The sequence below is a fragment of the Hippocampus zosterae genome, chromosome 13, assembly GCF_025434085.1.
Source record: "Hippocampus zosterae strain Florida chromosome 13, ASM2543408v3, whole genome shotgun sequence".
NCBI classification, from domain to species: Eukaryota; Metazoa; Chordata; class Actinopteri; order Syngnathiformes; family Syngnathidae; genus Hippocampus; species Hippocampus zosterae.
The window spans coordinates 5,499,356-5,514,935 of NC_067463.1; the positions used below are offsets into that span (position 1 = coordinate 5,499,356).

Genomic DNA, 15,580 nt, shown 5'->3' on the forward strand with positions numbered 1-15,580 from the left:
ATGGCTGACGACCGTGATAATCCGGTTTTGTTTGTGAAGAGATACTTTGCAGTCGGGGTCAATGGCAATACCGATGCAAATCAATCCATGGGAGCGGTGGGGGAGGGGGTGTTATGGTCGGCCGCCATGATTTTGAAGAATGATTTAATTGCATTTTTTCTCCCCCTTCCATATTGCAATTGCGATTGGACCCTTTCCTGCACCCTGTCACCCGATAACATGATAAGCTGTCCACTGTTTTTTTTCATTACACAAACACTCAACAATTGTATTTTTGTGGGGCGACAGTGCAAGTGTAAAGTCTTTTTTTTTCTTTTTTGGGGGGACGGGGGGAGATTGAGCATAAACAATGAACAGGTTTACCACTGACACCAGGAAGGAAAAGTCACCCTACATCACAGGATAATTGTTTGGGATTTATCTTTCATCCGCTTATCAGCTCTTTGCCAACCTCGATCAGAAGAGGGGAAAATTGCTCAAATTAGGCCTGATTACCGGAATGCGTGCACCCCGCTTTAGTCACAATTTTTTATTGTAATAAAGCTAAATATTAGTGACACATGACTCATAGTTTGTCAGAGATCATTAGTGAAGAGTGTAGGGAGCAGGCCGGGTTGCTTCCATGTAAGGGCCTTGAAGTGAAGGAAGGAAGACGGAAGGAGAGCACATGAATACACGAAAACACATGCATCTCCCTGCCAATCCACCGGGGACTCACGGCCCATTTGGTTGCCATTAGCATAGCTCTGGCCCGCCGTGGCCCGTGTCAGAGCCCAGATGCACAGCTGCACAGAGGACAGGGACCTCTGCCTCAGCGACTGGCAGCCGCTGGGGCTCCAAAGCAGAACTGACAGGGGCGACAGGCCTTTTTTTGCACGGTGGGGATTGAATGGACAAGCACAAGATGTTTTTTTTTTAAGTCAGCCCCCCCCACCCGCCGCCAGTCCACCACATTCATTTTGCTTCAGAAAACAATCTCCGAGTTTCATCTGTATTTGTTCGCTTTGCTTTTTAAAGTCAGATCTGAATCAAAGCGGCACATCCAACTCCACCGATGGCCAAACAATCCTAATTAGGATCAGTGAAAATGAACGCCTCGAAAATATAAAATGTGACGCAGGTTGTTGTTTACTTTTTAAGAATTGATCTGTTCTAGACTCCAACTGCCGTCTGTTGTAAAACTGACAGGTGTTCAAAACAGTCATTTGTTTACTCTCCAGGCAACATTTTAAAGCACGAGTTAAACATCTTAATCGACTAAAACATTGTAGAGATTTAGCTCACCACAAACCAAACTCAAGTGAAACTCCTCCGTTCAAAATCCCAGACAGTCGATGGATGCTAGTTAGCAGTTATGCTAGCATATGTACTTGGTATTCAATTTACACTTTTGCTCATATTGTACTGAGCAACCAGTTGCACTGTTATGTCACCTCAGTTCCATTTCCTTCTCCATGGTTATCGTTTCACTTCCCCTCTCTTACATCACTGACGCTCTTCTTTGATGGTATCACAAGAAAAAAAAAAGTCAGTGTCTAAGCAAACCTCATAAACAAAGCAGAAATAAAAACGAACCAGCAATTAGCGTTAGCATAAGTTCTGTGCTTCCTCGTACATTATGACTACACTCAACTACAAAGCCTTTCTTTATTCGTCTTGTCTTATTTGTCACCTGGTTCCAATATGGACACTGTGCGGTCCTGACGTCTCAATTCCGAGGCCGGGGCCCATCTTTATGACACGCAACGCCGCCGCGCCTCTCTTCCCCGGCACACATTGGCTGCACATTTCTGTCAGGAAATTGGCAACGTTTTCAGCAGCTAAAGCTTGCCGAAGAGATAATACCTCGCGGCTGGGGGAAGACGAGAGGACAAGATGCTCCCGGTGTTGTACAACCGGCTTGAGCGCCGACTGATCCCAAACGGGCAAAACACGAGGCACACACATGCTACGCACAGGGGGTTTTCATTTACGAGCCCGGCTTTGCTTAACTCGCCCGACAAGAACTGCGGTCTGTGGCGACGTGTCGAACACGGGTAAAGGGATTCGATTAAAGTTGGAAGGCGCAGTGCGAGACCATCTGCGCAGGCTTTGCATTGTGCAGAGATGCTGGGAGAGAGAAAACAAAAGCCCACTGGCATGCAATTACGACATTCAAAACGACAGCGCGGTAGTGCAGCTGAACAGGATGCTATTAGTCAAAGATCACCATTGCTTCTGTGGTCTCATTGTGTCTTCGCTGACGTCTGATTCCCGCTCCGGCTCAGTTGCATGTGTCGCCGTTGGTCCGGGGCCACGGGGTCTGTTTACAAGGCGCACCCGAGCCAAGAGTCCAGCCTGGAACCATCGTGTTCGAATGCTACGATGCTTCCACCCATCTGTCGTGCTAACGTTCGTCACGGTGAGTCCGGGCCGTCGCCGGTCATGAGTGTTTACAAGTTGGCCGGGACAGGCGCTGCTGGCCAAGCAAAACAGCCATGAAACATCAAGCCTGCAGCTAAACACTAGCCCGCAATGAGACACACACTTGAGTCAGATATGGCCTGAGAATGATGCAGACTGAGTCAAGTTGTTGACCGCGACGGCTAATCGGCAGCTGCGTGACACTCGGCCGAGACCCCAAACATTTTTGCGTTGTTTCACTTCGGGTCCTGATTAGAAGAGTTGAATCTTTGCTGAACAACAAATGAATAAGCAAAATGGACTGTGCAATTTTTCCCTTACTCCAGAAGTGCCAAAAAATGTTTACCGAACCGATACAATGAAGGATTGCTGAAAAGGAGAGTTTGCATTACCAAACTAAACTTTTACTGGTACCACAGTACAAAAAACAAAGATTCATAAAAGTCATACGTCCTGGGTTGAATATTTGAGGACCCATTTACAGAGGAGGTTCCCGAAAAGCCAAACCAAAGTGAACTGACTCTACTGTAAGTGGTAGTATGTCAAAATGTAGCTAATGCTAATGCGACTCGTACGCCATCCAAAGATTGCTTGAAAGTCATTCGGTAAGGATGTCAAAGCGTCGTACAGTACCAGTGTGATATTTGGGGACCCTCCTCGCGAACAATATATACAAGTGAGCTAAACTCAACTCAATATTTTATGACCCCCACAAAGAAACCACAGAACCCACCTGACCTAACCTGCATGACTGTGACCGGTACCCCAACTAAAGTTTGATGCAAAGTCGTCTAGTATGGGTTGGTTATTTTGGCATGCTTGACAATGCAAACTAAAAAAAAATCAAAAACAAAAAACACTGAATATGAGCCATACCATTGGTCATAAAAAACACAGCCACCCCCCCTTCTGCTGTCCTGTCCTTTATCCCATGTTCGTCTACTTGCTGCGAGCCAAAGAGGAAACCCTGGCGAGACGCTAACATAGTGACTAATGCCACATTTCTGGCCAGGCCTCTGATAACACAAGCTTCTCCCCCTTCCCCCCAGCCTTCTGTGACAAATATGCGCGAGGGGGGTGGTGGGATCCGGGCCCGGTACTCGTCCCTGACCAAAGCCGGGCCAGTTTATAACGCGGGCCAAGCACAAAACAGACCCATTCGGTCGCACTGAGACTTGTACAAGGGGTGTGGGGGTGGGAAGTGTGTGTGTGTGTGTGGGGGGGGGGTTATTCTTTTTGTCTCTCTTGTTTCGTCTGTTAAAGCAAACACAGATGTTTCTGATGGCCGGGTTGGACGCATCTGCACGGTCGCTTCCTTATTAAGAGCCTTGTAATCAATTTGTATTCTTTCAACTTCTTCCTCTGTCATTCTTGAATCGCGAAGCCTTTCACATCTCTTGCTAGCTCCAAGTGGGAGTCAATCGAAAACAAAAAAATAATACAAGAGCGCATCCCCTCCGCCTGCGCCCGTTGTTTTATTCTGCCCTTACTGCCTGTCGCTGCTTTAATGTGTCTTAATGCCGCAGTCTGCTTAATGGCCCAGATATGAGCGCTTGCTGCTAGCTGGCGTAATAAGTCCGTGATGAGAGGGGCGCCTTGTCACAGCGGCAGCCCCGCAGATAATGCCACGCTCTAATTGCCATATTAGACGCCCCTTAACTATCTCGTCAGCTGTCAGACGCCGGCTCGTAAACAGCGGAGGTGCGCTTGATATTTCCATTTGTTTGTTTGCATCTGCTGCCGCCTCCGCTACCGTTGGGCCCGCCGCACATGACGCTAATTAGCAAAAGGCAGCAATTTGCTCACTGCGTGAACCGTATATTTGAGGCAATGCCTTCATGTTCCAAGTTGATTCATTGTAACATTTTCCCACTGAACTCAATGTATCAAGTTCCCAACTCAAGAATAAGACGATAGCATCTTGGCAAGAGACACCAGCAAATAAATGACAGCAAACATTGAAATGCCAATGCGGCCCTCGCTTTACCGAAGATGTTAAAAATGGTCACATCTGTCTAACTGTGTCGATATGGTGGAAAGTAGCAGTTTTCACATCCAGCATTGGACAATATCCGTCCAATCCTTCCAAGTTGTTCATGTTGTCTAAGCAGAACGTGCATAAAAGTGCTGAACTACGAGATATGTGCAACCTAAAGGTCGGTCTTCCTCCTGATCCGCTCTGATCGACCAATCCGGGACATTGTGAAACCCAGATGGTCAGATTGTGCAGACGCTGGACTATGACCCGCCACCATTCTGCGACTTGCATGATTCTCACAGCCGCAGACCATAAATTCGTAAAGATTCTGATAAGCGTGAGCCACTCACAAGACCGGCGAGATTCTGCTGATGAAAAGAGGCGGGCTGCAAAACGCATATGCCGAATGTCTGATCAGTTTGCGGCAGCATTCCATTCCTATGGCGGGAATGGCTGTAACACAGATTTGTTCGTGAGTCAGAAATGTGCCGTAATCATCATTTAATATCATTCCACATCAGTCATCGTAATTCCACACGCTTCCATATACAGTCCTATGTCGGTTTTTGACCATAATCCGTTCCAGAAGGCTGTTCGAAAAGCAATTTGTTCGAAATCCGAAACTATTTTATTCGCCCATGATTAGGGGCTAATACACTACGCAGAAATAACAACAACAAAAGTCAGATTTGCGTAAATCACAACAAACACATCTGCTGACAATGAACGATACACGAGGAAGCGTCACTTCCTCGTTCGTGTAAGAAAGCGTATTCAACTTTGCTCAGTTTGGTCGAAAACCGGTTTTCGTTCGTAACCTGAGGCGTAAATATCTCGAGTTTTCTGGTCGAAATCTGATATGGTCAATAATAGAGACATTCAAAAACCCAGGTTTGACTGTATTTCCATTCAGCATTTACATGGAATTTCTCCAGAAATGATGAATGCTTAATTCCAGCAAATAAGCATATAAAAACATTTCAAGGCCATAAATATACAGGAAGATACTCAAATGAACAACCGAAGCAGAAACTTTGTTCCCAAGAAATCTAAAAAAAATGTCTGTTTGACCAGAAAGTGCTAGCTCTGTCAGTACCTAGCGCTAGTTAGCATAAGCTGGGATTTCAACGATCGCCATTTAAATGAATCATTTATAGTTGTGTATGCTTGCTGTCTCCTATTAGAATTATAAAAATATTCCGGTATTAATTGAGTAAGAATTTGTTGTCACAGAACAGCACCAAGTCGTGTTTAGCGCAACTGTGTCACAGTTCATATTTGTGGGGTTTTAATGACAAAACATGCACGTTAGCTTGATTGTCTGAAGTACAATGTGAGATTGTCGACATGTGGGAACGCAAGCAGAAATGACAGCAATCAGCACAGTAAAGTGCTCCCATAAATTATTGAACTTCAGCATATTTACAGCACGCATGCGGATCGTTGCATGGAGGAGATTTCTTTTTGTTTCGATGGAGAACTCTTTTCAATCCCGACAACGTCAACCTCAAATGAATGTTTCTTGTAATCATTCGGATTTGTTTGTGCCCCCTGCAGGCCATTCGCTGCACGCTGGTCAACTGCACGTGTGAGTGCTTCCAGCCGGGCAAGATTCACTTGCGCACATGCGACCACTGCAAACATGGCTGGGTAGCTCACGGTAAGTTCATTTATATTCACTTTGTGCACAAACCAGTAATGGACTTTCAAAAACTGACAGTGAAACCTTTGAGCTGACCGCTAATGAAAACTCACCAATTCCTCTCCATTTTAAATAACTGTCGAGAAAAGCCAAAGATAACGCCGAACATTCAAAATTCGTCCTGTCAATCAAATGTAAAATGAAGTCATTCATGATTTTTTTTAAAGCCTAAAAATCAATAAAACTCTTGTTCTTTTACTTGAGAGTATTGGGAAAAGTCAACATTTTATAGCATTTTAAAACTCGTAACTTTCATGCAAGTGTGAAAATAAATTAACCAGCGTTAACTTTCATGACAAAAGTATAATGCCAACTCGCAACTTTAACTGCCGCGAGGCAAAGAAGAAAAAGGGGACATTAGGTACATGAAAACGCACAATTGTCACAAAAACGTTTGCCTGCATTCTTCTGGTAAGCTTTGTTTTCGCATATTGGATGATCCCCAAAAGCCGCACTTTAGCACTTCACACAGGTGTAATAAAAGAAAAAAAAACAAAGAACCCAAAAGTACAAAGAGAAAAAGGCGTGGAAGAAAGCCGGATAAAAGAAAACACCTGTTTGGCTCACCATAGCGGGGCCGTGGGGCTCTCTGGGTGAATCAACATAAGGACCTGGGCGAATATTTCCCAGCCTCTCCCGGTTGAAGTGTCAGGCGTCCGTTTCCCCCCTCCCATCCCTTGGCGCCCCCCCCCCCCTTCCAGCCCTCCCTCAACTTTTCATTTCATGTCAGCATTGGCAGCCACTCTGACAAGCACTTCTTCATTTTTTATTACGTTCGTGTCTGGCGGCGAGGCGTCGTCAGGCGAGGCCCCTGGTCCCGGGATCAGAGAAAGCGAGACCGGGCCAGGTGTCACCCAGACAGGCGCGGAGGGGGAAGGAAGGGTGAGAGGAGGGACGAGAGGGGGGTTGGTGGGGGCAGCAGGAAGGAGAGGAGAGAGGACAGATCGACCAGAGGAAGAGTTGACTGAGGTCGCAAACTCGCTTAGGGTTTTGGTTTTCCCCGATTTACGCTTGTCAGGCTCCATGCACCCAAAACCTTGTTGCAATTTGTTGTGCTTTTTTTCCCCCCGAAGGCAAGAACAACATAATGGAGCGAGAAGGACTTTTTTTCAAAGAAAATCGATGTGGAGTACACATTAGATGTTGCATATGCTGAAGAAATTTAAGATTGCTGCTCATGGGGTCAAGTTAAGGAAGAATACGGAGGCTATGTTTATACTGTCGGGTGTGATATCCAATTGGGAGTTTTATCGTTAAATTCGATCTTGGCATGTACTCGTTCACGTTACAGACACGAATGTGAACGGAACAGGCGGTCAAAGCATGACGCCAAGTGACATTTAAAAAAAAAAAACATCACACATGGGTGCCACAGTTAAGAATGACCGAGGGGTGAGGCGGGAGGAGGTAGAAATATTTTGATGACAACATTCTTTGCATCCTTTACAATGTGAAAGTTACTTTCTACTACATTGCTATGTGGATTTGGAATCGATTGATTTATTTGTTTGGCCGTTTTGTTACCCGTCACTTCAAGAGCACGATTATACTGCAGGTTAGTTCCAATCTTTAGCAACAATGCATCTGAATACCAGAATTCAGTTGTTTTTTTTCCACAGCTTGGCCTCTTTTGAATGTGGATATCAATCTGATATGTATCCGATGCGACACTTAAGAGTCTTCAATGAACCAAGCGTGCATATTTTTGGAATGCTGGTTAGTGGTGCGCAGTTCTTTTCTTTTTGCCTTGACCCGACTATATTGTACAAAAAAAATTCCACTCATGTACAAATCAAGGTCTCGCCCCATTTGCGGGTCAGTAAATAGACTCCCCCGGCCAGTGGAGAACTTTCGATGAGATAAAACCTGATGACTCAGTCAGTTATTTTTCATTTGTTATTATTTTGTGTGTGTGGTGTGTATGTACAGCCCTGGACAAGCTGAGCACGCAGCACCTGTACCACCCGACGCAGGTGGAGATCGTGCAGTCGAATGTGGTGTTCGACATCAGCAGCCTGATGCTGTACGGTACGCAGGCGGTGCCTGTACGGCTCAAGATCCTGCTGGACCGCCTCTTCTCCGTGCTCAAGCAGGAGGAGGTGCTGCACATCCTGCATGGCCTGGGCTGGACCCTGCGGGACTACGTGCGGGGCTACATACTGCAGGTCAGAGACCGGCCCGCCAAAACCAGGGTTGGGGGCAAAGTACGGTCCGATGGCAATGGCGCATTCTTTAATGTGGCCTGCCAAGCATTTATATTATCAAGTGCCCTGTAATTGACGTCCCCTCGAAAGATGATAATAATTCGTTTTATCAAAGCTAATTATGAAGCTCCTCAACACACTTCTTTATACGGTCGTTCCTAGCATTAGTTCCACGGCACCAAGATGCCAGACGATGGTGCCAAAGTACCACTTTTGCCTGATTGAAGCTTGGCACCAAGATGGCGGAAAATCGCATTTAAGTTGGTATCTCACTGAGCAGCGAATGCTTGCAAACGGAGCAAATTTGGGATTTTCGTCAGCGTTTCGTCAGCAAATAAAACTTAAAACCATCTGGGTCAGGTCATTGGGCCAAAACTTGGCCCTCATGCTCAAAGTTTGCCCACCCCGCTCAACCATTGTCTTGTTGGTTTGCTTGTTTTTTATGTGTACATACGCGCAAACACACACACGTTACAATTTTCCACTATTTTCTTGAAATGGTCCACAAAAAAAAAAAACATCGTGGTCCCCTAAACGTATTTTAGGCCACAGTCATGGGCCACTTTTTATCCCATCACACTTCCACTATGTTCCCCTTGGCGATCACTCGAGAAGAGGGGAAAAGAGGTCGGAAAAACAAAACCAAAAAAAAAAAGAGAAAAGAAAAATGTCATGCCAGCAAACACACTCCCCCTTCTTCCTCTCTAATTGCACAAAAGGGTTCTGGTGCTGAAACCCAAAGTGTTCCTGAATGAATTAGTGTGCAGCGAGCGAACATGTGCATGTGGTTTTCTTACTGTGTGCGAGTACGTGTCGTGTTCACATGTGCTTATCAGTATGCAAGTGGGGTGCACTATTCCAAGAGTGTAAGTGGAACAGCATGGCGGGAGAGGAGGACAGGGGTGGGGGGGTATTATTGAGGGGTGTCAGGGGGACTTGGGCGGGGCGGGGGGCACAGTATGTGCACGGAAACTGCTTCTGTGACTTAAAGCACTTGCAGATCCACTCCTGTGTGTGCACGCACACACACACTTACTTTAGTGCTTGTAGTTTGCAGTGGCACGCCACTGCACTGGATCATATCTAGCGCTGTTCCTAATATTTTGACTTGCCTTTAGTGAAAGGATATTGCAAACAAACTCCATGCAGTGCCCACAACTAACAATTGAGAGACTGCAAGTGTGGCAATAGTTCCTCAGTTTTGCTCAAAAGCGCTTCTTTAGTGCTTACAACGGTGTTATAACATTATAATAACATTGTTTAAGAACGGTTCTTTCATTGTTTAAGTCGTGCCTACAAATGATTACACACGAGGGTGGAAGTGCTGCAATGATGCGACTCTGACATGAATTTATAATTATTATTAGCACCACCGGCGCTGCAATGAACCCTTATTGTTGGCGTCTAAGTAATAGCGCGCGCCACCACGGCCTTTTAGCCGGTAATTTACTGGAGAAATTAAGCACGGCGTACCTCGCCTGCAGCAGAACAAAAAGTAAACAGACAAGACAGACGGACGGACGGACGGCGGTGTGACCAAATATGCGTAACACTCGGCAATTTACCTTTGTAATAGGCTGCTCATAGTGCAGAAGTTAATCAATAGCATTAATGACTCCGGTGGATGGAAGTTTGATTTGGAAAGGAGGAGGAATTACCCGCGGCATCAATAACCATTAAAATAAATGATTGCCTTTTTTTGGGGGGGGGGGGGCGTATGATTTTGTTCAGTCAAGTGCACACTGTCTTTGCAGTGACACATGAATTGGGATGATCATAATTTTCATACTCTGGTCATCTCATTTCATATTCATTCAGTGACATATTACGAATGAGGAAAAAACAATGGCTAGTACGACAACAAAAAACAACATTTGACACAATATACTGCATCAAAATTGGTTCTGGGCGTCACAAATATGGTTTTCAAAGGATTCATTGATTGTTTTTGTGTTCGACACAACCCAATTGGTCGAGTTTGTTTCCCCTGTTTTTTGTGGGGGGAGGGGGAAATTCTATCTGAAATATATATTCTGTAAGATAATTGTTTTTTTTTTTTTACTTGAGAATCTATCAGTCAACTTGGCGGGCTGTGGGCCCTCAATGAATTCCCCACGCAACACCCCCCAAAACAAATTTTTTTTCAACATGTTTCTAATTTGCACAACCATTTGTTTTGGCAAAACATTTTTTTCTGTGGAGGGGAAATCAAAACACGTGCCAAATCATTTTTCAAGATTTAAAATTGTTTTTTTGGGGGGTGGGGGGGGGGGGGGTGAGGACATTTTTCTGTGGAAAAACGTATTTTTGAAGAATGTTGGAGGGGTGGGAGGTGTCAAAACTAAATGCTCCTCCCCTTTATTTCCCAATGCTTTTCAAAGGCATTTTCACTATTTGCAGGCCTTTTTTATTTACTTATTCATTTCTATCCCCTTTTAAAGGTCATTTTGTCATCCGTGTGGTTCAAAAGTGCTTGATGCCCCCCCGGTAGCGCTGATGAAAAACTGCGGCCCCCTCCATCATTTAGTTGGCCATCCTAGAACTACAGTATGTCTCCATCCATCCCGTTGGATCATTCAGTTCAAGTCTGCACGGTCCGCATGCAGTTTCGAGCGGTTCCGCTCAGATGTGATGAGTGGAAAACAGTGCGTGTAATGTCTTGTTTCTGCTTCTTTTTTTTTTTCTTCATACATTTGCATATGTCAGGGAGGGCGTCCCAGCAGTTCAAATCGGGACAACTTGGGAACGATGCCCTTCACTTTGGCACCGCCACCACGACACTCCATCTCTCAACTCTTCATCCTTGTCATCCTACTGTCATGCTTGTTTTCACGGGCCAACATGCCAATTCCCCCCCCCCCCCCCCACCGCTTTAAGCCACCCCCCTGACCCCCATCCCACTCTTAGGCCACAGTCTGTCGCCGCTCCCCTCCACCGTTGGCTGCGCACAGATGGGAATGTCATCAGCGTTTCCCCCTCCGCTCTGTCTCCCACACTCTCTATTATGTCTTCCTCTTCCTAATCCCTCACCCGGTGAAAAATAAGATGCGCGGGAGGCAAGGAGGCGAGTGGAACGGAGCCCGAGTAGAGCGGAGAGGAGTCGGCATGCGGGCCCGGGTCCCAGGCTTTTCCTGAGCGACATTCCCAGTAATGTTCTGTCCTTGTAGAACATTGGGCTGCCTCCGCTTTTTATGAGATGCGGTTTTCCTGACTCCGCACGGCTTCCAGGAGACCCAGATGGAACCGCTAACAACTCCCAGCTCTGCGTGCACACACTGTGTACACACACGTACACACACACACACACACACACAAAGTCCTAACCCTAATTGCACACACACCCGGAGGAATGCTTATTCAAACTATCAGGCGCACACGGCCGCAGAATCACTCTGGCCCGCCAACACTCACTGCTGCATGCCTCCACACGAGGGTGTCTACTAACCATTAACTCACACATGCAGACTCCAAAGGAACGGAAAAAAAAAAATTGTACATGCATAGGACATGAATGCGGTTGATGTAATTACACGCATTGGCAGTGCAAGAGAAATCCAGACGTTGTACAGTAAACTCTCCTAAGGAACTAAGCCCTGAAGCACATAATAACAACAAAAATAAGTCCTGTTAAAAATGGGGTTCGGCACCCGCCCACAAAAACAACAACAAGGGATATTAATTTTTTGAACTCTTTCATGCACCCTGTAACCTGAGAAGATGATAACCTGTCCACTGTGGTAACCGCTGTCCCTGAAAGGGTCAATATTGAAAAAAAAACTAATCGAACAGGAGTTCAGAACATACAGTGAGGCGTCTCCTTAAGAATGAGGGGAAAAAAGGGCTTTCAATTCGAATTGGGCCCGCAACGTAAATCCTGGCTGATCTTGTTCTTTGGACAGAAATCTTCAGAGAAAGTCGCATTACAGCAGAAGCAAAAGCGATTGGCCTAAAACTTCCATTTTCGGTCATCCCGTTCACGACATCTTGCGGACGCCACTCTGCTCGCCTCCCCACAGCTCTCCATTGCCCCCCCCCCCCGCCCCCTTCCCCTTGTAACCTGTTTTCTGTTATCACTGCTTAATGCCTCACCCCGGGAGATGGATGGGAGAGAGTGAGAGTGCGCGTCCTCTTCAGGTGGAAATTCTTGCGTTCATATGGTTATGATTTGGGCAGCAAGGTCAACCTCCAGTTTTCGCTGGAAGGCTTGCACGCTTTGTTAGCCCGCCAGTACTTCATCAAGGTGATTCTTCCCCCCACAGACGCATTTCTATTGACTTACAAATAAGAATTAGAGCCCCCCCCCCAAAAAAAAAAGGGATGTGATTCTAGATAACAGATAAGCAGTATGTCATTCGCTAACCACTTTTAAAAACGATCAACGCCGGACAGCTGATGCGCCGGCATGGCGATATCAGGCAGACAGTCACTTTTCTCACAGCTCGCAAATCCGCCACTAGGCACCCCCCCCCACACACACACACACACTCCCCCCGCCGAAACGCTGCCGCACGCCAAATCCTCAGCGCCTGGCGATCCCGAACCTGAGCCCCAAATGAATTCAAGCTGGAGCGACGAGGTTACGAGCAGGTTACATGGTATGCAGGAATTCGGGGAATAAGTCCCCCGATATTGGATTCGGAGGAATCGGACCATAGAGTCAGCGAGGCCTGGCCAACAACTGGGCTTGAGACCTCTGCCAAGGCCTGAACCAATCCTAATTTGGATCAACACCAAGCCTGAGGTGCAATACTTACTGTGACATGTAGGAAATATGCTTGAATATATATTTTAAAAAGTCAGCGTAACCTTTTGTAACTGAACCGGAATTCATTTGTTTGCTTTGATATCTATCGGGATGCTCTCGATTATTTTGGTATTCGGATATTCTACTAAAAATTCTATTGAGAAATCGATTATTCAGATTTTTTTTGAAAAATCTTAGATAAAGAACAATTATGAATGCAGAAATGAAAATAACACGTTTTGTTTTGATAAAAATGGACCTATAAGAATTGCAACGGTGTCAACATGTTAGCATCCATCCAAGTGTGCAGAGTCATGATCGAATTTTAAATTACTTTTGAGAAGAAGTCTGACGGCTCTTGCCCGGCTGCTTCGCAGGCGTTCTCTTAGCGGCTAGCGTTGAACCGCTAACTCCGGTCACAGAGTCCGACCAATTGAGGCGCCGTGGTCCGGAAGACAAGTCAAATTGGCCATAACGCTGCCAGGAACAACATCAAAATAAAAGTATCATTGTTTCATATGGACTAATTTTATGTTGAAATTAAAATTTCAAATAGCATGAACGATTGCTGCCTTGCTTGACTGTATTGTTTCTCTACGCGACGTCCCAATCAATAAACAAATAAATATAAACTCCTCAACCATATTTAAAATCAAGGAACTCGAATTATTCAAGGACTCATTTCACCCCTCTTTCCAACTGTCTCACCATAGACCAAAAAAAAAAATGAATTTGATCTGAATTGTGTCACTTGAAACAAGCAGTGTTAATGCAGCCTATCAGACACATAACTTGCCACAGAATGGCTTTAAGTACCTCGTGATCTTCTCAATATGAATCCAGATTCTCCAAGTAAAGAACCGAGATTTCAGGACAATACCAGGCAGCGCTGCGTTCGCGCTCTCGAAGCAGGCCAGTTGCAATCCCATCTGAGCCGGATTTGCGGAACCCGGCGGCCAGAAAGCGTGCAGGAATGTGCGAGCTGCGAACACGAAACCCGCTATCATCTAAAGGACTCATCATCGTAGTTATTCACATTCACGTTAAGCGTCAAAAGCGGTCCAAGTCCAATTCCACCTCGGGACCATCCATCATGTCTGGCAAACAGGAACAGGAAGTGGAGGCCTTTGCTTCGCTAGATTAAAGTTTGGCTGGGGAAACGAGTTGCAGCGACTACAAAAACGTATTCATTGCTGATTCTCAGTGCAACACGGTTTTCCCTGCCACTGAGCTCATCCGCTCTTGATCGTTTGGAACCATCACGTACACAGTGCGGCCAGAACTGACGACACAAAGGATGTGTTCGGAGAAGGATGTGATGAAGTTCACGATGTTGGGAGACGACTCCTTAAGAGACACTTAAACAATTAAGAAATCCATTAAACGCAGGCATTTACACGCCTGTGGCAACGACATGCATATTTCACGCTCGCCTCGAACTGGAGGCGGCTGCGATACGGTCGGATTTCAAGCGCGTGAATATTTCATGGCCAAACGTATGCGCAAATGGGCAAGTTGACATGCGATGCGGGGAATGTTTTACGTTTATTTAACATACAGTCTTTTGGAAAAAAAAAAAGTATGACATCACCTGTCGGAAACCGGAATCGAGTGGCCGGAGTCATGTGAATACACTCACATTCTCGTTTAATCATTTTTGAACCGGATAAAGGAATTTCAAACTGAATTCACCTCTTTGTGTAGAAATGTGAGCCCTTGGGGATTGTCACCCCTGTCCTCCAAAGACACACACACACACACACGCACACACACACACAGTGTTTTAGACCCTCACTCCCACCCCCCAATGCCAAATCCCCCCTGATAACTGACTTCAAAGTGCAGTTGCCAATCCTACAGCTTTATCCGCCGAGCCGGTAGCATCGCTTTCTCATGGCCCTCGCCGCCACTCCGACATTCACTTTGATTCTGACGACAAGCAAGTTCCAGTCTCAGTCCCCAAGTGGGGCCACCAAAGCTTCAGCTGCTCTTATCTTAACTTGTGCCGACATATCATGATTGGAGTAGGGAAAAAAAAGAAAAAAAAAAGGATTCAAGGCAGTATTAATGGGGCCCGTCCCTTTTGTCGTCCGACGCCGTTACACTGATCGCTATCATGAGACATCCTCACGTCGATGCTGCACAAGTGTCCCGCGAGAAGTCTCTCAAAGACGCCCTAATTGAAACCGAGAAGCATCCCGCCCGCGTTTCAGGAACTTTTATTTACCTCACAAAAGGGCTCGGATATAATTACCGCCTCAAACGGAATTCCTTAAGCTGTAATATCCTGTGCCGCAAACTGAAAATGGCTCCCGGAATCCGGTGGTGGCTTTTTTTTTTTTTTTTTCAGGCGTCCAGGGAAATTGAATTTTACTTCAAGGTCAGCGACGCTAATGACGCAGTGCGGGGCACAGGTCCGGCAGCAAGGCGGGGTATCGATCCGCACGAGAGGTTCTGGCCCTGGATTGATTGTCACGCAGAATTGTTAGGGAGTGTGGCGCAAATCACCGGTGTGGTTTTTTTTTTTCCTAGAAAATTGGGACCCACGG

General features: G+C 46.0%; 1 protein-coding gene across 4 annotated transcripts in view; it reads left to right on the forward strand.

Moving 5' to 3' along the window:
• bnc2 (basonuclin 2) overlaps window positions 1–15,580 on the forward strand; it is a 166,704-nt gene that overhangs the window by 117,089 nt on the left and 34,035 nt on the right. For all 4 annotated transcript variants that reach the window (XM_052085116.1, XM_052085118.1, XM_052085115.1 and 1 more), the window contains 2 exons: window positions 5,939–6,041; window positions 8,013–8,248. In XM_052085116.1, coding sequence (XP_051941076.1) covers window positions 5,939–6,041; window positions 8,013–8,248 — 339 coding nt within the window. The remainder of the gene's footprint in view (window positions 1–5,938; window positions 6,042–8,012; window positions 8,249–15,580) is intronic.